Source organism: Macrotis lagotis, chromosome 7 (genome assembly GCF_037893015.1).
Source record: "Macrotis lagotis isolate mMagLag1 chromosome 7, bilby.v1.9.chrom.fasta, whole genome shotgun sequence".
Taxonomy (NCBI): Eukaryota; Metazoa; Chordata; class Mammalia; order Peramelemorphia; family Peramelidae; genus Macrotis; species Macrotis lagotis.
Genome location: NC_133664.1, coordinates 219,116,134 through 219,138,345, shown reverse-complemented (window position 1 = coordinate 219,138,345; position 22,212 = coordinate 219,116,134). Strand labels below are relative to the sequence as shown.

Genomic DNA, 22,212 nt, shown 5'->3' with positions numbered 1-22,212 from the left:
CATACACACTCTTAGGGAAAGGTAGCACAATCTGAAATGAATGATCAGTATCAAAAAAAGAAAACGTGAATTCACAACAAATGAAGAAGGAATAAAGGAAAGCATTAGAAACTATACTATGCAATTATATGCCAACAAAACTGACAATCTTAATGAAATGGATGAATATTTACAAAAAAAAAAATAGGACAAAGAGAAACTAAATTCAATCTCAAAAAAAAACTGAATAAACCATAAAAGAGATCACAAAGACTAAAACCTCAAAACTAAAATAAAAAAGATTCCATAGTGATTTATAAGTAAATCCCATCAATCATCAAAACAAAATTATTTCTATTATTACATAAGGTATTTGAAAAAGAAAAAGTCATACCAAATTTTTTCTATGACACAAATATGATGTTTATATGATCTAAGTATGGGAGAATCAAAAAAAAAAAAGAAAAAACTGTAGGTTAATAACCATAATTAATATTGGCTTTAAATAAAATTTTATCAAGGAGTCTACAGAGAGAGATCATATCTTATGTCCAAGTTGGATCTACACCAAGAATTCACGTTCATAAGGAAACTATAAACATAATTGATTACATATGAATGAGAATAATAGAAGCAGAAAAAATGTTGAGAAGATACACCTGTACCTATTTAAAAATAATAGAAGGCATAAGGATAAATACATTTTTCCTTAATACAATAGTGGTAGTATGTGTGCGTGTGTGTATATGTGTGTATCTATATCTATCTATCTATCTATCTATCTATATGTGTGTGTGTATATATATATATATATATATGATGAAATAGAGGCCTTTCCCACAGGATCTTGATTTAAACCAAGATAGTCCATTAATATCACTACCATTTCATAAAGTGCTAAAAATTCTACCAGATACAATAGAATAAGAATAACAAATAGAAGGAACAATGATAGAAACAATTTTAATTTTTAAACATAACATGATGATTTACTTATAAATCCTAGAGTCAACTAAAGAAATGAACCATTTAACTTCAGCAGAATAGCATGTATAAGATAAACTCACATAAACCATAAGTAATTCTATATTACCAACAAAATCTAGGAGGAAGAGAAAGAGATATTCTATTTACAATCACTTGGAAGCTATAAAATTCTTGCTGACACACCTACAGAAGTGATATGAATATAATCTGAAGCAATTTTTACATATCTAAACAATCAGATAAATATTCATTACTATTAATTAGTCAAAGTTAATACAATAAAATGACAAAATGCAAATTAACTTATTTAGTGTCATAGCAATAAAACCATCAGAGGATTACTTTATAGAATTAGAAGAAAAAAACAACAAAATTCACCTGTAGGGACAAAAGAATCACAATGATAACTAGAAATATGTGGAGGAGGTGGGGTGAGTCTAGCAATTATCAGGTCTCAAATTATGCTCCAAAGCAATTAACATTGAAAAAAATGATTAAAAAATAGAGTCAATAGTCATAATATTTAGAAGTATATATGTGTGTGTGTGTATTTTTTTTATATACATAAACACACCCAGCAATTTATTAACTAACTCAAAGATTCCAGACATAGGAGCCAAATTCACTATTCACTAAAAACTGCTTAGAGAGTTGGCAAGTAATTCAGCAGAACCTAAGATTAGACCAGCATCTCAGCCAACATCAAGATAGATTTCAAATAGTTACATTACTTAGATGTAAAGAGTGATATCACAAACTAATTAGAGGAGCAAGGAAGATTTATGGTTACAGGAAGAGTTCATAAACAAATAAAGGATAAAGAGAATCACAGAAGATGAAATAGTTTGATTTTATAAAATGAGAAGTGTCAATTCAGTTAAAATTCAGCTAAAATTAGAATAGAATCAGATGGGGGGGGGGGACATGGGAATCGTTGCAGTATATTTCTCTGATTAAGGTCTCATTTCTAAGATATGTAGGGAACTAGTCTAAATTTATAACCAAAGAGTCACTTCTCGATTGAAAGATGATCAAAGGAAATGAACAGGAAGTTTTCAGAGGAAAAAAATCTCAGCTATCAACAACCATAACTGGAGAAATATTTATTGCTCTTGGTTAGTCTAACCAATATGATAGAAATAAAAGTACTAACTAAATTAATTTACTTATTCACTCCTATACCAAACTATCAAAGGAATGTTTTATAGAGCTAGGAAAATGTTGAAAGTTATCTGGAGGATTCAAAGGTCAAGAATCTCAAGAGTAAAAAAATGGAAAAAAAGTTGGAAGAAATGATAAAAGTGGATTAGTGTAAGATCTCAAATAGTACTACAAAGGAATAATCATTAAAACAATTATGTTGTTATTCAGTTGTATCTGATTCTTCATGACTGCATTTGGGATTTTCTTAGCAAAAATTCCTTAAGTGGTTTACCCTTTTCTTCCAGACTAGTAACTGATTAATTCAATGATTGAAAGACTCATAATGAAAAATGCTATCCACTCCAGATAGAGAACTGATAGACTGAGAGAGTATAAATTGATGCATTTTCTTTGCTTTTTAGGGGTGGGTGGGAGGTAGGAAACATGGCTACTACAGAAATATGCTTTGCATGACTTCATATGTGCAATTTGTATTTTATTTCTTGCCCTTCCAGTGGACAGGGGAGGATCTGAAGGAAAGAATTTGGAACTGAAAATAAAATTAAAATTAAAAACAAAAAGATTAAAAAAGCAAAATGTATATATATATATATGGTCTAGATTTTTATAAGATTACATCATAAATTATAAGAAGAAAGAAGAAATTATCTTGAGCATCTATGAAAAGGAGAAGAGATGATAAAATGGGCAATTTTGATTATATAAATATTTGTGCAATTAAGTTATATATATTTGTATATTTGATTATAGAAATATTTGTGCACAAATAAATTAATGTAGTTGAACTTAGAAGGGAAATGAGCAACTGGGCAAAAATCTTTATCTCTTTAATAAAAGTCCCATATTCAAGATTTATAAGAAACTGATTCAAATTTATAAGACTAAGAACCTGATTGATAAATGATAAAAGAATATAAACAAGCAGTTTTCAAAGGAAGAAATTCAAACTATCAGGAATACTAAGGCCCTGGGGCCAGGAGGACCTGAGTTCAAATGTGACCTCAGACACGTAATAATTGCCTAGCTGTGTGACCTTGGGCAAGTCACTTAACCCGATTGCTTTAAATAATATTTTTTTAAAAAGGAAGACTACTAAGGAAAAAATGGTCTAAATCACTAAAGCATCATTGTGATTCCGATTTACACTCTGTCTAGAGAAAGATGATAAAAAGGGGAAAATGGCAAACATTGTTGAGGTACTATGGGGAAAACAGTTACAGAATGCTGTAAGAAATGAATCGTCTAGTGTGGGAATTTGTTTTGCTATACTAGTCATTTAAGTGTCGAGGCATTATATTTCAGGCATAAAATAAAATTTTTTTTAAATCTCTGTGTGTGTGTCTGTCTGTCTCTGTATGGGGGGTAATGGGAGGGACAGAGTAGTAGAATAAAAAATGGGATTGATTCTCTGGGATGAGAGGCAACAGAGAGATCTGAACTTTGTGTAAAAACATTGGTTTGGTTTGGTTTTTTCAATAAGGTTAGAAAAGTAGGAAACGGCTAGGTTGTGAAAAGTTTTAAAAGTCAGAGGATGTTAATTTTGATCCTGAAAGACCCCCTGGTCTCGATTAGTGACCTAAAGCTCCTGCACTCATTCTCTTCTGTAATCTGAGCCTCAGGACCGTGGCTGGGGGTCCTCCCCCCAAGTCATGCACTTTTAAGCATTGGAGCTCACATTTGAACCCAGGTTCTTTTCACACTACCAAACGCCTCCCGGAGGTAAAGAAGAACATTGTAGCAAAGCCAAGGCGGGAAGCGTGGCCTCCGTGGCCTTCAACAGTTTATCAAAGATTAGATGACAGTTTCTCCCGTGCAGGGGGCTCTTGCGGGATGCAAGCAGCTCTCGAGGAATTGAAATTTTCTACTCCTGGAGGGATGAATTCGGGGAAGACTGTCAGTCATTTAATCTAATTAAAGAATGCCTGCCCCTCTTCTCTTCCCTCCCCTTCCTTCTGCGGCCTCCCCCCTCCCAACTTAAAGGGTTCCTCGAGGAGCACCGCCCCTTTTAAAACTCAACTCAAAAAAAAAAAAAACCCCGCGAGAAGGCGGGGCCTGGCATCCCCTAGCAACGCCTCGCGGGGCCTCGCTGATTGGCTGGCCGCTGCCCTGCCGCCATTTTTCAAACCCCGTCATGTTGACTATGGCGGCGCTTTCCTGACAGAGCCCCCTTTCCCCCCGCGGAGGCCCCGCGCCGGCCCCGGTTTCTCCCGCTCTCCCCAGCCCTGGGAGCCCCGGCCCCAGGAACTCGCCCTTTGCCTCCGATCCTTCGTCCGCGGTCATGGAGCCGGAGCCGGCGGCAGCGGCGGCGGGGAGTCCGGCCCCGGAGCCCGAGCCGCGCCGGCCCCAGAGGCGCGAGCGCCGGGCGGCCGGGCCTAGGACGGCCAGCGCCGAGGAGACGGAGGCCAGGCCGGACCAGCGGAGGAGGTGGGTGCCGGGGGGCGGGGAGGGCTTGTTTACATCAGGGCCGAGCCCGGAGCGCCTGGCCTGCCCCGCCCAGCCACCCCGGGCCCCGGGGGCCTAGAGGAGGGACGGGCCTGGCGGGGCCGCACCTGAGCCTCGGCCTCCGAGGCCCCGCTCCGCCGCTCTTGGCACGTACAAGACTCGGAGCCCAACAGAACCGTCTGCGTCTTATCACACCCAGTGGCCCCTCTTGTAGCTTATTCTTTATTGTAACATTCATTTTTGTAAATTTTGACTTTCAAATTCTCCCCCACTCACTGGAAAGGCAAGCTCGATGTCATTTATACACAATGAAGTCATTCAAAAATAGAGATCCATATTAATTTTTTAAAAAAAGCAAGAAGCTTAAAGAAAATGAGAAAAGTATGCTTCACTTTGTACTCAGGGTTCATCATTCTTTCTTCGGAGGTAGATAGAATTTTTCAAATGCGAGCGAGTCTTTTGAATCATTATATTAAGGAAGCCAAGTCCTTCACAGTTGAAAATTGTTAAAATATTGCTATGCTGTGTTGTGTTTTCCTCTGTGCATCGGTTCATATTAGTCTTCTCAGATTTTTCTGAAACCATCTCCTCTTCGTTTCTTATAGAACCATAGTATTGGAATCACAATCATATACCACTATTATTTAACTGTTTCCCAATTGATTGACATCCACTCAGTTTTCCAGTTCTTTGGAAGCAAAAAAGAATTTCCATAAATATTTATGTACTTACAAATCCTTTCCTTTCCTTTTTCTTTAATCTCTTTGACTCCAAAGACCTAGAAGTGGAATTAGGTTGGTATGGCCTCAAGAATTTAGGGGAGTCAATCAGAATTCAGGAGCCTTTAATTATGGAGGGCTTATTGTCTGAAAGCATCCAAGACAATAGCAAATTGATACAGGCTAAATATGCTGAAAAACCATATCCTTGTTTACACCTTATCACAATCTAATATCACACTTGGTCACTTTCACCTGGAGGCTTTCCACCTTAGGCAACAAAGGGGGAAACCAAGTGTCTGGGAGACAGAGCCAAGCAAGAAAGCCATATGCCAGCACATTCGTTGCAGTTACAGGTGCTGGGTTGGAGCAAGAGGGGGCAGTGGAAAATTACAGGTCCTCGGTTGCTGGGCTGGGGAGACAGGTTTCAGGGGCAGAGGACCTGAGAGGCAACCATAACAAGGTCAAAGGATTTGTAGTTTTATAGCCTTTTGGCCATAGTTGCAGGTTGTTCTCCAATTTCACTATACCACTTCCCAACTCCACCAACAGTACATTAGTGCACATTTTTTTTTAGGTTTTTGCAAGGCAGTAGGGTTAAGTGGCTTGCCCAAGGCCACACAGCTAAGTAATTATTAAGTGTCTGAGGCCACATTTGAACTCAAGGACCTCTTGGCTCCAGGGCTGGTGCTCTATTCACTGTGCCACCTAGCCACCCCTAGTGCATATATTTTCCAACATTTATCATTTTCCTTTTCTGTCTTGTTACTTAGTCTGATTGATGTGATATCGTAGATCAGGGTATTTTTAATTTGCATTTTTCTAAACCATGATGATCTAGAGAATTTTTATATGACTATTAATAGATTTGATTTCTTCTGAAAACTTCCTATTCATATCCTTTGCCCATTTATCAATGGGTGAATTACTTTTACTATATACATTTGAGAAATAAGGCCTTTATCAGAAAAATTTCTTGTAAAATTTCCCCAGTTTCCTGCTTTCCTTTTAATTTTGGCAAAACTTTAATATCATCAAAATTATCTACTTTTTACTTCCTGTGAGTCTTGGTTGCTTGTTTGTTCATACTCTTTCCTTATCTATATATCTGACTAGTAAAATTTTCTATGCTCCTAATTTGCTTATGATACCATCTTTTATGTTTAAATTATCTACCCATTTTGAACTAATGGTGATATATGGTGTGAGATGTTGGTCTATACCTAGTTTCTGCCAAACCACTTTACAGTTTTCATATCAATTTACACTAACCATGTAAACAACTAGGTACCTCAGTGGGTAGAGCTCTGGGGCCCATAGTCTAAGAAGACTTGATTTAAAATGCTGCCTCAGATATTTATTAGCTGTGTGATCCTGGGCAAGTCCATTTAACCTCTGTTTAATTTAATTCACTGGAGAAAGAAATGCAAACCACTCCTGTATCTTTTTTTTGTTATTAGGGTTTTTTTTGTTGTTTTGTTTTGTTTTGCAAGGCTATGGGGTTAAGTGGCTTGCCTACAGCCGCACGGCTGGATTTGAACTGTGGTACTCCTGACTCCAGGGCTGGTGCTCTATCCGCTGTACCACCTAGCTGCCCCTACTCCAGTATCTTTACCAAGAAAAACACATATAAAGTCATGAAGAATGGGAAATGACTTAAGATTTACGATTTACTACTGTGTGTTGGCCCTAATCTATTTCATTGATCCACCACTTTTTTTCTTAGCCAATACCAGATTGTTTTGATGATTACAGCTTTGTAGTATGGTTTGAAATCTGGAACTGGTAGGCCACCTGCCTTAACAAATTTTTACAGTGATTCCTTTGATTTTTTTTGGTCTTTTGTTTATCCAGATGAATTTTATTATTTTTATTCTATTAAATAATTCTTTATTAGTTTGATTGATATGGCACTAAATCAGTAAAGTCAGTTAGGTGGTATTGATATTCATTTTTATTTTATTGGGTTGGGTTACTCATGAACAATTAATATTTGTCCAGTTTTTTGGATCTGACTTTATTTGTCTGAAAAAAATTTGATAGATTCATATAGTTCCTGGGTTTGTCTTGGCAGGTACTCTCAAGTTCTTATATTGTCTGCAATTATTTTACGTGGAATTTCTTTTTTTTATATCTTCCTGCAGAGTTTTGTTTATATTTTTATATATTTATTATATGATAGTATAATATTTATATATTTAATATACAGAAATACTGATGATTGATGTGACTTTATCCTGCAACTGCTAGTTATTGTTTCAACTATTTTTCAGTTGATTCTCTAGGGTTCTTTAAATGTCATCATATAATTTGCAAAGAGTGATAAGTTTTCTTGTTGCCTATTTTTATTCCTTGTATCTGTCTTGTTTTATTCCTGTAGCTAGCATTTCTAATACAATATTGAGTAACAGTGGTGATAATGGACTTCCTTGCTTCACCTCTGTTCTTATTGGATTGACTTCTAGTTTTTTTTCCCATTACAGTTAATGCTTGCTCTTGGTTTTAGATAGATACTACTTATCATTTTAAAAAAGACTCTGTTTCTGACCTTTTTAATACAGTACCCTTTTTTTACATATGAGGAAACTGATACTCAGAATAGGTTCTATATAAGGAAAAAGTTTCATATGAAGTTCCATTAGCTTAGGGAGAGTCTAAAAATGTACTGGGCAAGGATATGATGAAAAGATAGATGGAGTTGGAATTGTGAGACCCGGGTTCCAATTCCAGCTCCTATACCTACTTACTTGAGTAACCTTGAATAAATCCCATCACTTCTCTAGGCCTTATTTTCCTTATCTGTAAAATGAGGAGATTGGAATAGATCACCTCCAGCTAGCCTCTCAAACTGTAAATCCTGCTCAATTGCTGGTGGTATGTAATCCTTACCAGAAATCTTCAGAGACTGGATGACCTCTTGTTTGGGATGTTATGAAGTATACTTTCTAATGTTTCACATGACTGGGCTCATGAATGAATGAAAAAGCATTTATTAAGTTCATAATATTACGTTCATAATATCAGTCACTGTGATACACGTTAGTCAGAAAGATTAAGATAGTTCCTGCTCTCTAGCATTTCATAGTTAAACAGGCGATAACATATATTAAAGGTTAAAGGCACAGTAGCCTTTCGGTTACAATAACAAGGTTAATAGTGATGCATCTGTCCACCTTAGTGTTGTTTCCATTAATAAAACATTTCATTTCTGGCACAGAATCATTGACAGCCATGGAATTTGATAGTAAAACCTTCTTTTTTTGAATTTTAAGTAGCTGTGGGTATTGAGGAGGTATAGTACCCTAAAGACAGATAACTTCTTAATTTTTTATAGGGTTTGTCCCCATGGAAAATGGGTGGAAGACAGGGCTAGTGACTTGGAAGGGGGGATGCTGCTATCCTAGGGCTCTTGGAAGGGGATCCTGAACCATTTCTACCATGGTATGTGGATTCATTTTGTGAATAGGTTAGACTAGACGGTTGCTGGGGTCCCTTTTAACTCTGAAATTCTTTGATTCTGTTTTTATGGAAATTTGTAAATGATATAAAATAATGTTTATAGAATTGGGATTTCCTTTCCCCTTCAGTACCAGGTTCAGATGATATCAATACTTTTCAATCCATGAGACACAGAACTGGGAGCAATAATAATAACTGATCATTAATCACTTAGAATTTTAAAATTTTCAAAGTATTTTACATTAAATAGCTCATTTGAGCCTTCCAACAACTCTGTTAAGTTTTGCTATGTTTATACAATATACTTTTTAAAAAAAATTTTATTAAAGATATTTGAGTTTTACAATTTTCCCCCAATCTTGCTTCCCTCCCCCCACCCCTACCCCACAGATAGCACTCTGTCAGTCTTTACTGTTTCCATGTTATACAATATACTTTTAAGAGATAACCATGATACAGCAGCTAGTAAATGTCAAAGATACAGTTTGAAACTATGTAGGGCTTTGTGATTTTTCAAGTGATTTCTCAGAGATCATCTTATTTAGACTTATAGAAGTTTTGTTAACAACACAGACTTTTTCATCTTTCATATTCCAAGTGATTTCTCATGTCAGGTATAGTAATATAGATATAATAAGAGTACCTTTCTCCAAAGCAGTGGTTTCTAAAATGTGGACCAGATTTGGTTTGTGGCTTGATCTCTAAGGGCAAGTTACATCATGGGGCACAGGTCCATATTACTATATTGCTTCAACAAGAATCCCTTGATTTGTGAATGCATGATTCATGTAAAATTTTTACATAAATGGGAAAGTAGTCAAATAAGTTTGCATTTGTTTATGTGATATTAGTTGGTTTCTTCTTGTATTAATAGTACTATTAAGTACTTTCTCTTTGCTTAATCTATGTAAAGCAGTGATGATACAAAGGAAGGCTAGATGAGACAGTTCCTGTCCTCAAGGTATAATCTACTGGAGCTAAACTATACATAAAAAGATATTAAAGAGTATGGGGGGGGGCGCCTAGGTGGCTCAGTGTATAGAGCACTGGCCCTGGAGTCAGGAGTACCTGAGTTCAAATGTGGCCTCAGACAAGTAATAATTACCTAGCTGTATGGCCTTGGGCAAGCCACTTAACCCCATTTGCCTTGCACAGTCCTTTAAAAAAAAAGTATCAAGTAGCATTATAAAGTCCAATAGAGTACTGCCAGATGGAAATGAAGAGGTGGCTGGTCTGGCTACCCTCCTTTAATGTAAGATCTGAGAGGAGCTCTTTCATCTTATTCTCTATCCTCTCCTGTCAGAGGGAGGGATATGCCAATAGGAGCTAGAGGACTGCAACTGGGTAGAAAAGAAAGTTTTAAGATTTTTTTTTGATACTTTTGTATCTTTGCCCAATAAAAATAATTTGTGAATCATTCTTGCAAAGACTCAAAATTGTATTGACTCCTAAAAAAAATCTTCTTCATGTATTTTAGATTAAATCCAGTTGTTTTCTCTTCTTTATTCTCTTTAGTGCCATGTCTACCTCCTCTATATGCTTGCCTGGGAATGTTATGTTAGAGTTTAAGTGTGATGACTATTGATTGTTCTTAAGGATGAAAAACTTCGTTATAAAATCCTTTGGAGATGTTTTCCTTTTTCCCCCCTCTATTTTTTGTCATCCTTATATTTTTCTTGCCCTCAAGATGACTTTGCTTAGTTGTGTCTTTTGCCTTAAATTGCTTTTAACATCTTGTGTTTCTCCTTTGATTTTTTTATTATCTTAAGAAAAGAAGAGAAGAAAAGAGGGGAAAGGAATTCAGTTAGAGGGGAAAGAGTAAGGATGCTGGAAATTGTTCTCATAATTGAAAGGTGGAAGTAGATGACAAATAAGGAGGAAGAGATGAGGACAGAAGTCAATATTTGAACTCATCTTTCATCTGAACTGAGTAAAGGAGGGAAGAAAACACACCTACATGGACACAAATATACATTCCCATTCATACACACAATTGGACACAAATGCATTTCATGATTCCTTGAGGATCTGTGGAAAGATGGTGGAATAAAGCAGGAAATTAACTGGCTCTCCCAAATTTCCCTTCAAATAATTTAAAACAATGTCTCAAATTGGTTTTTAGAGTGTCAAATATAAAAAAAAAAGTTGAACTTAAGCAGTCATCCAGCCTGAAAACTTAGGAGGATGTTGGGAAAGTTCTGATATCCCCAGAGGGGTAGCTTGATTGAAAATGAAGTACAGATACTGCATATGTGACTTTTGGGGAACTTTTTGCCCCCTGTAGGAGGGTTCAAGAGAATATATCAGGGCCCTCTATTGACACAGGATGCAGGCCTGGTGTGCTTCCAAGCTATGGCTATGGCCAATGAGTGTAGTAGTAGAGGAACAGGGTCTTGTAAGGAGGGGACTGTTTGGTCACTTGCAGGAGAGCCAAGTTCTTGGGTTTTATGTGGATTTACCATAAAAAGAAATTATACCAAAATCGTCTTTGATGAGTTAATGCATATAGTTGGTTGGTTCTTGTCTTTCATTATCGAACAAGACCAAAATGATCACACTATGTTAGAAATGAGTTACAATGTGGCTGTGGCTGATTAAACCAATATGAGTTCAAAATGATAACCTCAGGGGTAAAAATAGTCCAAGTGAGCACCTACATATACAACAGGATTCCAGACATGTATTTGATTTCAGGTAAGTCACAGCTGACGATCAATATTGCAGTAGCACTTGACCTCAAAACCATATTCAGGAAATAAATAGGTAGGAAACTTTCCTTTTCAAAGGAACACATAGGAAAATTAGCCAGAGGGATCTTGCCTTGGGCAAGATGTCCCTTCAGCTTTTTTTTCCCCTGACCTCCACCTCTAACAATTCTGAGTGATTTTTTTAAATGATGGATTATCGATTTAATGATCATCAGAGAACTATGCTTAAATTCAAACCTCAAAACAAAATCAAAATTGGTAAATTTCACTACGAACTTCAGGTTAGATACAGTCATTTTTTTCTTTTCATGGAATTGCAATTGATGTAGGGAATTAAGGACAAAGCAGATATTGTAATTAGAAACAAATTTTGTGGAGTGAATAATATTGTGTGAATATTGAGTGAATAATATCTGGGGAACTGTTGTTCAAAGTGACTCCATTCCAAATGGGAATGGTCTTGGATTGTTCTCCTTCCTCCAGTTTCTGGTGTCCAGCTACCTGACTTTGGCCACTGATGGGTCAGGCTTATGCTGGCATGATAGGAAATGACATGTTGGACTTAGAGGTCATGCATCTTTGGACAGGAAGGATCAGTTTGTAGCTTGCCTATTGGAGAACACTTGAAGCCAGGTTCTAGACCACTTCCTAAATGCTACCCTTGTCCAACTACTATAGAAGGGCATTTAAATTAAGAAGGGAAGAGCCTAGACCCCTTTTTTGCTCTTCTTCACCCTACCTTTGCCTTTCAAGGATGGCTATCTCTTTCTTAAGCTCTCTCTCTCTCTCTCTCTCTCTCTCTCTCTCCTAGCCTAGTCTTTTGTTATTCACTCCTGACCTCAAAGTGCCTGCTGCTTTTCCAGGAGGAGAAGAAATGGTTTTAATCTGTACACTGCAGCCATATATAATAAATCCTGAGCAGTTTTAAATCCCAGGGATGCAGATGAATTCTTTTACTATTTTAAAAAAAGCTGTCTTCATTTCTCAATCATAATCGAAGACTCCAAACCCTTTCACCATTCAAGGAAATTCTCTCAATTTTAAATTTGGTGTCCCCAATCATCCAGCTACACAATGAGCAAAAATAGTTTCCATTTCAAATATACATCAGAAATTTTACTAAAAAAAATTCTTGTCTTTTCAAGTTTGTCCTGATGAAAAGACCGAATCATTAATCAAATTACCAATTTTAGGTTTTAACATTCTGAAAATAACTTGAAGTAACTTAAACTTTCATAGCAAGGGGAAGTTTGAACATGTGGCTGCCTCCATTTTGATTTCTTAAAATGCTGAAATCCCTTGTCTCCAAATGGAGACCTATAAGATAGCAAACTGACTGTTCTTACTCTCATTTTAAACTACAAAATACTCATGAATGCATAAAGTTTTACAGTCTTCAAATTTCAAATAATAATGGAAGAACACCATACTCTAATTTTAAAGGCATTTTAAACTAAATCCCTATTCCCCCTCCCCCACCATCCAGGGGGTTGAGTTTCAGATCTCACATTCCCCCATTTTCAGTGACTACAAAAACTTCTAGGAGACATACAGTGTTTTTGTTACTGTAGAAATATATAAGTGGCTTTTCTGGCTACCTTGAGAGACCCATAGCAATATTATAAAATGGCTGACTGCCTACTTAATGCAATTTTTCCAAATTAAATAAATTCAAAAGACTCACATTCAAGAGACAGAGGCAGAATGGAGGTGGAAAGTGGAGTGGGTGCTCAATCTAGTGAAAGTTATAGGAGGGGAAAATAGAGCTGTGAGTTACTTCACAATCTAATAATACCTCTCAGGATCCTGAAATACACAACATCTCCCCAATTCTCCAAGCCAAAATAGGGGAAAGGGAGAGATACAACACAGATCAGCTAAGTGTCCCAATGAATAGAACTAGAGTCTGGAGGACCTGAATTCAAGTCTTATCTCAGACACTTAATAATTACCTAGCTATTTGGCCTTGGGCAAGTCAACTCCATTGCCTTGCAAAAAACAAAACAAAACAGAGAGGCAACCAAACTGGCCAATATGACAATGGAGACATAACAGACAGATTTCCCCCTTCTGCAAGTTGGGAGGGGGGAAGGAGAATACACAAAGCAGATAAAAACTGAGACAGCCAAATTGGCCATCCTGACAAGAGAGACACAACAGATAACCAAATTGACCAATCAAAACCACAGAGACATTATAAACTCATAAAACAAAACCTAGAGAACTACTTTTCAGAATAAGACTTTCCCGTACTGTTCTAGAGCTGGAGACAGTGCAGTTCTACCAAAATTTTAAAATATAAGCCTTCACACAAAGCATAGGCGATTCTTTGAGCTATAGTAGAGAGCAGGAATCATCCACTAATTGTGAGACCTACTACCACAGACACAGAGACATACACTTATGCCCATACACCCTTTTCTTTGAGTTTTACAATTTTTTACCCCCATTTTTGCTTTCCAACCCCCACAGAAGGCTTTCTGTTAGTCTTTACATTGTTTCCATGGTATACATTGATCTCAGTTGAATGTGATGAGAGAGAAATCATATCCTTAAGGAAGAAAAATAAAGTATGAGATAGCAAAATTACATAATAAGATAACGGGTTTTTTCCCCCTAATTTGAAGGTAATAGTCTTTGGTCTTTGTTCAAACTCTACAATTATTTCTCTGGATACAAATGGTATTCTCCATTGCAGATAGCCTGATTGTTGCACTGATGGAATGAGCAAGTCCATCAAAGTTGATCATCCATGTTGCTGTTAGGATGTACAATGTTTTTCTGGTTCTGTTCATCTCACTCAGCATCGGTTCATGCAAATCCTTCCAGGCTTCTCTGAACTCCCATCCCTCCTGGTTTCTAATAGAACCATAGTGTTACATGATATACATATACCACAATTTGTTAAGCCATTCCCCAATTGAAGGACATTCACTTAATTTCCAATTCTTTGCCACCACAAACAGGGCTGCTATGAATATTTTTGTACAAGTGATGTTTTTACCCTTTTTCATAAGCTCTTCAGGGTATAGACCCAGTAGTGGTATTGCTGGATCAAAAGGTATCCATGTACCCTTTTCACCAGTATGCTGGCTGGAAGAGAAGGGACTGTGACTCAAATGGCATCCATCCACTTAAGTCAGTCTCCCACAATTCTGAGAGAGATACCCTGGAATTCTTGCTATCTCACATTTCCTCTCTTGCTAAAACCCTGGGGTCAAGAGAAGAGAAATTTTTTTAAAAAGGTGCTAAAGGTTAGGTGGGGAGAGATAGGATTAAGGGGTGGGAAGAAAGGCATTTCTCACCTTCCAAGAGTCCAAAAGCTGTTGATCAGTCACCATTATGAGGCAGGGAGAAATGGGCTTTGGGTAGGGGATTAAGGATGGATGTGGGTTCGTTTTTTGTTTTGGCTGAAGAAATCACTAGATTCTCTGATTTCAGGAGGGTAAGAAAAGGCTTAAATTTTAATTCACAGCTTGCTGCAAAAGTTCACAAGTTTTTTGTTTATTTTTTAACATGGGGGCAAAAAGGGTTTATTTAAATATTGCTGTGAGCTAAAGGGAAAGAAAGACTAAAGGGCAGGTAACCACTGATTCCTATACAGCCTAAACAATCTAAACATCCAGAGCCATTGTAAAAAGTTTGAGCAAAGGAGACAAGCAGTGGTTGAAAAGAACAAAGGAACGGGAGGTTATTTGGGGGGATAATGTTCGCCTAGAGCACTAACTTCCCACAGGAAGACAAGCCAATATTTGCACCTCTTAAGGTTATCATTCTTTAGGCCAGTTAGAGGGCTTAGATTTGAGTTATTATGAACGTTAATCCAAAAAAAAAAATTAGGTAAATAGAGATAGCATTGAGCAAAAAGAGGCAAGAATGGAAGAATTTTTACAATGGAGGGTGAAGGGTAGGCAGTATAGAAACCTTAATTTTATCAGAACTGAATTAAACACCGAATAAGATCAAATTGGGTATAAAGGTCTTTTTTAACTTACAGAAAAATAGGTCAAGCAGATAGGACAAGGGAGGGATTCTTAAAGAATATGCAGTTTAGAGGGACAGTGGTCAGATGTGAGGAGAGAGGGTAAAAAGAGAGAAGAATAAACAGAAGAAGGGAAATCAGAGGACATGGCTAATTAGTAATTATGACTTTTAATATGAATGGGATGAACTCACCCATAAAATGGAAAAGGATAGTGTAATGGAGCAAATCCTAGAATTTGACAATATGTTGTTTAAAAAAACACATTTAAAAATGGGAGTGATACATGAAGAATAAAAATAAAGGGTTGAAGTAGAATTTATTATGCTTCAGCTGATAGTAAAAAAAGAGGTAGAATGATAATATCAAGCAAAGTTAAAAATAAAATAGGTTTAATTAAAAGATAATTGGTGGGGGCAGCTAGGTGGTTCAGTGGATAGAGCACCGGACCTGGAGTCAGGAGTACCTGAGTTCAAATATGGCTTCAGACACTTAATAATTACCTAGCTGTGTGGCCTTGGGCAAACCACTTAACCCCATTGCCTTGCAAAAACTAAAAAAAAAAAAAAGATAATTGGTGAAAATACATTTTGTTCAAAGTAACATGGATAATGAAATGATATATGCACTAGGTGCTGTAGCACCCAGAATTATAAAAGAGAAGATATATATGAATTACAGGTGGAAATAGATAGTAAAACCATAAAACTGGGAGGTGTCAAGTTCCCCACTTAGAACTAGATAAATGTAACCAAGAAACAAAGAATAAAGAAGTTGGACACCTAAAAGTAAACTAAATAGGAATACAAAGGAATATAACTTTTTTCTATCAAACATTTAAAGAATAATTAATTCTAGTTTTAAATAAACTATTTGGAATAATAAAGGAGTCTTACCAAACTTTTTTATGAAACATATATTGTACTGATTATTCCTTTGGTGGGGGGGGTTGTTTTTGCAAGGCAATGGAGTTAAGGACTTGCCCAAGTCACATAGCTAGCTAATTATTAAGTATCTGAGGTCACATTTGAACTCAGGTCCTCCTGACTACAGGGCCAGTGCTCTATCCACTACACCACCTAGTTGCACCTGTGCAGATTATTCCTAATTCAGGAAGAGCAAAATTATAGACAAGTTCCACTAATGAATATTAATATAAAAATCCTAAATAAAATACTAGCAGTTTATGTAAAGATTATTGTGATCAAATAGGATTTATTAACATAATTAATTATACCCAAAACAAAATCATATTATCATACAGATGTAGAGAAAGCTTTTGACAAACACTTGAAAGCATGGGCATAAATGGATTTTTCCTTAAAATGATTAGAACCATCTACCTTTTCAGCAAGCATTATCTGTAATGGGAATAGGCTTTAGGAGTGAAAGAAGGATGCCCATTATTACTCCTGTTATTTAATATTGTTCTAGAAATGTTAGCAGTAGCAGTAAGGTGAGAAAAAGAAATTAAAGAAATCAAAATGGGCAATAAAGAAAATAAAACTATCTTTTTCAGATGATATGCTATATTTGAAAAAATCTTAGAAATTCAATTAAAATTAGTTGAAACAATAATTTTAGCAGTCACAAGATATAAAATAAGCCCACTTAAATCATCATTGTATCTATAGATTACTAACAAAACCCTCCAAGAAGACATAGTAAGAAATACATCATTTGAAATAATCATAGACAATATAAAATACCTGGGAGTGTGCTTCACAAGACAACTCCCAAGAACTAGATGAACATAATTATGAAATAATTTTTTTTTTAAAAAAGTCAGATTTAAATAATTGGAGAAATAGTAATTGTTTATTTGTGGTCCTAGCCAGTATAATGAAAATGTCAATTCTACCTAAATTAATCTACTTATTCAGAACCATGCCACTTATATTACCAAAAGAAATTGTTTTACTGAGCTAGAAAAAAATCATAACTAAATTCATTTGGAAGATCAAAACTATTAAAGGAATTAATAAAAAAAAATGAAGGAAGTCTAGAAGCACCAGATCTTAAACTACCATAAAGTGATAATAATCAGAATTATCTGCTTTCTGCTAAGAAATAGAACAGTAGATCAGTAGAATAGAGTAGATATACAGTACATAGTGGTATATGACCATATACTGTAGTAACTTTGTTTTTGATAAATGCAAAGATTGAATCCACTATTTGGTAGAAATTGCATGGAAAATTGGAACATAGCATGGCAGAAACTAGATATAGACCAGTATTTTACATTGTTTACCAAGATATGATCAAAATGGATTCATTCCCTAGACATGAGATATAAGTAAATCAGAGAAGCAAAGAACATATTTATCAGAGTTTGTGAATAAGAAAATATAGGAATAGAGCTAATGAAAATTGTGAGATGTAAAATGGATAATGTTGATTACTTTAAATTAAAATGTTTTTTACAAGTAAAACCAATTCAGATTATATTAGAAAGGAAATAGAAAATTGGGGGAATTTTTAATAGCTATTTTCTCAGATAAAACTTCATCTCAAATACATAGGTAAATGAGTCAAATTTATGAGAATGATTCATTTCTCAATTAATAAATGGTTAAAGGATTTTAACAGGCAATTTTTATAAGAAGAAATTAAACATATATATAGCATAAATTATATATATGTACATACATACATAAATATATATACGTATATATAAAGAGATATGAAAAATGCTCTAAATCATTATTGATTTCTGTTGTTCAGGCATGGATTTGTCCATGGGGTTTTCTTGGCAAAGATACTGGGATGATTTGCCAATTAATTCTCCAGTATGTCCCTTTTTTACAGATGAGGAACTGAGGCAAGGAAGTGTTAAGTGATTTACCCAAGATCACATAGCTAATAAATATCTGAGTCTGGATTTGATCTACCTGACTGCAGGCCCACTGCTCTATCCTCTGCATCTAGCTATTCCTTTATTGAGAGAAATGCAGATTAAAACAACTCATGACATCCAATCTCACACCTATCAGATCGACTAAAATAATAGAAATGGAAGATGACAAATGCTGGAGGATATGTGGAAAAAACTGGGACACTAATAAGCTTTTGGTAGAATTGCAAATTGATCCAACTGTTTTGAAGAACAATTTGGAATTATGCCCAAAGAATTATGGACATGTATATATCATTTGACCCAACAATAACACCCTTAGGTCTGTTTCCCAAGGCAATCAGGAAAAAAAGGAAAAGAAACCGTATGTTCTAAAATATTTGTGGCAGCTCTCTTTGTCATAGCAAAGAATTGGAAATTGAGGGAATTCCCACCAATTGGAGAATGACCAGAATAAGTTGTGATGTATTGTATGGTGGTGAGTTGGTTTAAAAAAAAACACACAAAAGTATTTGAATGGTATAATGCAGAGTGAAGAAAGTAGAACCATCAAAGTGTTGTGTGGAGTAATAGGATTATTGTTGGAAGAGTAACTAAATAACAATGTTATTTTAAATAATAGAATAAGATGGATTTACAGGTGGATCTATCAGACATTTAAAGAATTAAAGAATTAATTCTCATATAAACTATTTGGAAAAATAGATGAGTACTACCGTATTCCTTCTATGACATAAATATGGTTTTATTATCTGTAGATTTAAGAACAAAAATAGAGAAAAAAATTATTGAGCAATTTCATTAATGAATATTGATACACAAACTTTAAACAAAATACTAGCAAGGAGATTTATCACATTAAATCACAAAGACTATACATTCTGCCCAGGTTGGATTTATATCAGAAATGCAGGGTTGACTCAATATTAGGTAAACCATAAAGCATAATTGACCATATTAATAACAAAACTGTAAAAATCATATGATTATATCAATAATTGCAGAAAAAGCTTTTGACAAAATACAACACCATTACTGTTTTAAAAAAAAAAAACCACCACAGAAGGGGCAGAGCCAAGATGGTGGCATGAAGGCAGGATTTCCCTGAAATTCATGTCCCAAAAGACTCCAAAAACCATCAAATTATGACTCTAGCCAAAATTTGGAGGGGCAGAACCTACAGAAAGACTGAGTGATACAATTTCCCAGTCCAAGACAAGTTAGAAGTTCCAAGGGAATGTTGTGTTTCATCAGGACCAGGGGTTGGAAAAAAGCTGTGGCCAAACCACACAGCCCAGGGATCACCAGGAACAGCTTGAAGGGGCAGTAAGAGAATTCTACTGCACCGGAGTGCAGGAGCACTGGCCCCAGCCCTGCGGTGGGAACCTGCAGCAGGAATCGGGGAAGCCAGCCTGCAGCCCACAGACAGTAAGGAGGTAGGGAGAAACTTTAGAAATCTCTCTGCTCTCCTTGGGGCAAGACTCTGCTGTTTGCCCACTCTCAGATCCAAGTTGCAGGTTGGGTTTCCATACTAAGATAGCTGAGCGGGACCTTCCTCACAGCTCCAGGCGCAGGCTATGGATGAGCTCAAAAAAGACTTTGAAAAGCAATTTAAATTGGGAGGAGAAATAAGAGCGATGCAGATAAATCATGAAAAACAAATCAGTTTGGTGAAAGAAAAACAAAAAATACTGAAGAAAATAATATGTTAAAAACTAATTTAGGCCAAATGGAAAAAGCAAAACAGTAGGCAAATGAGGGGAAGAATGCCTTAAAAAATAGAATTAGCCAGCAGGAAAAGGTGATAAAAAAGCTCTCTGAAGAAAATCACTCCTTCAAATGCAGAATGGAACTAAAGGAAGCTGATGACTTTGCAAGAAATCAGGAAGAACTAAAACTTCCCCCAAAAGACCAGAAATTAAAAGAAAATGTAAAATATCTCATTGGAAGAAACAACCAACCTCAAAAATAGATCCAGGAGAAATAATTTAGAAATTATTGGGCTATTTGAAAGTCATGACCAGGAAAATAGCCTAGACTTCATTTTTCAAGAAATAATACAGCAAAATTGCCCTGAGATCCTAGAAGCAGAGGGTAAAATAGAAATTGAGGGAATTTACTGGTCACCTCCTGCAAGAGATTCCAAAAGAAAAGCTTCCAGGAATATTATAGCCAAATTCCAAAACTCTTGAAATCAAAGAGAAAATACTAAAAGCTCAAGAAACAAACAATTCAACTACCTCTGTAGTCAGGATTACACTGGATCTGGTAGCATCTACATTAAGGATTAGAGTTTCGAATATGATATTCCAGACGGCAAAAGATCTTGGTTTATAACTGAGAATCAACTACCCACCAAAACTAAACATCGTCTTTCAGGAGAAAAGATGGACTTTCAGTAAAACAGAGGACTTTCAAACTTTCTTCTTGAAACAACCAGAGCTGAACAGAAAGTTTGATCTTCAAGTACAGGACTCTCTCTGGTGAACCATAGAGGGGATGGACGAGAAGGACTAACTATGAGGAACTTAATGTTGTTGAATTGTTTGTATTCCTGTATGGGAAGAAGATAGTGATAACTCATATGAACTTTCTCATTGATAAGTACTGTTAGAAGGAGCATATATAGACAGGGCACAGGAAGGGGTGGAATATAATGGTATAATATAGTAAAAACATGGGGTCAATGGGTGATAAAGGAAAGTGCTGGGAGGAAGAGAAAGGAGAGGAAGAAGGATTTAAGATATTTCAAGTCAAGAAAAAGCTTTTTCAGTGGAGTGGAATGGGGGAAGGTGAGGGGGAATGAATGAGGCTTCATTCTCCTCAGAAATGGCTGAGAGGAAATAACACCCACACACTTAATAAGGTGAGGAAATCTGTCTTACCCTAGGGGAAAAATGAGAAGAAATGAATGGGATAAGGAGGAATGGGGAGAACGAAGGGGGGAATAGGTGATAGAAGAGGAGGAAGATTTTGGGAGAGGGTACTAAGATACAACACTTTTGGTCAGGGACAGGATAAAAGGAGAGAGAGAGAGAATAGAATAAATGAGAGTGGGGAGAAATACAGCTTGTAATATCAACGGGACAGATTTTGAAGCAACTTCTCTGGGGGACTTATGATAAAGAAGACAACTCACCCCAGAGACAGAACCATTAGAATCTGAACACAGACTGAAGTGAACTTTTTTTTTCCTCTCTCACTATTTTTGAGGTTTCTCATCTTCTGGGGGGGGGGGGGGTCATGTTTACTCTCATAACAAGATTATTGTAATAATATACAATTTTAAAAAAACACAAAGCATGGGGGTAAATAATGGTGCTTTTCTTAAAATGATAAGTAGTATCTAATGCCAAAAACAAGCTTTATTTGTTTGTTTTTTATTGAAATTTTTATTTAATTTTTCCAATTACATGCAAAGATAGTTTTCAATGTTCATCCATTTCCAAGTTTATGAGTTCCACATTTTTCTTCTACCCTCCCCCATGGTATCAAACAATTAGATAAAAGTTGTTTATGTACATTGGTGTTTGAGATTAGTCACATTAGCTATATTATTCATGTTGTGAAAGAGGAATTAGAACTCAGGGGAAAGAAAAAACATGAGGAAGGAAAAACATAAAAGTTTTTAAAACATGAACTTAGTATGCTTTGCTCTGCATTTAGACTCCATAGTTTTTTCTCTGGATGTGGATGGCATTGATCTCTGAACTGCTGAGAGGAGCTGTATCTATCATAATTGATTATCTCACAATGCTGCTGTTAATGTGCATTATCTCTTCTTGGTTCTCTAGTAACTTCACTCAGCATCAGTTGATGCAAAGCCATGGTTCTCTAAAGTCTGACCTCTCAAGCAAACACTATTTGCAATGGTGAAGCAAATATATCTATAATCACTTACTATTCATTATTAAA

At 36.1% G+C, this 22,212-nt stretch overlaps 1 protein-coding gene across 1 annotated transcript in view; it reads left to right on the top strand.

Moving 5' to 3' along the window:
• Positions 1–4,276: 4,276 nt before the first annotated feature.
• NET1 (neuroepithelial cell transforming 1) overlaps positions 4,277–22,212 on the top strand; it is a 95,114-nt gene continuing 77,178 nt past the window's right edge. Inside the window, exon 1 of the mRNA XM_074194917.1 lies at positions 4,277–4,554. Within this exon, the coding sequence (XP_074051018.1) occupies positions 4,409–4,554 (146 nt within the window). The 5' untranslated portion in view covers positions 4,277–4,408. The remainder of the gene's footprint in view (positions 4,555–22,212) is intronic.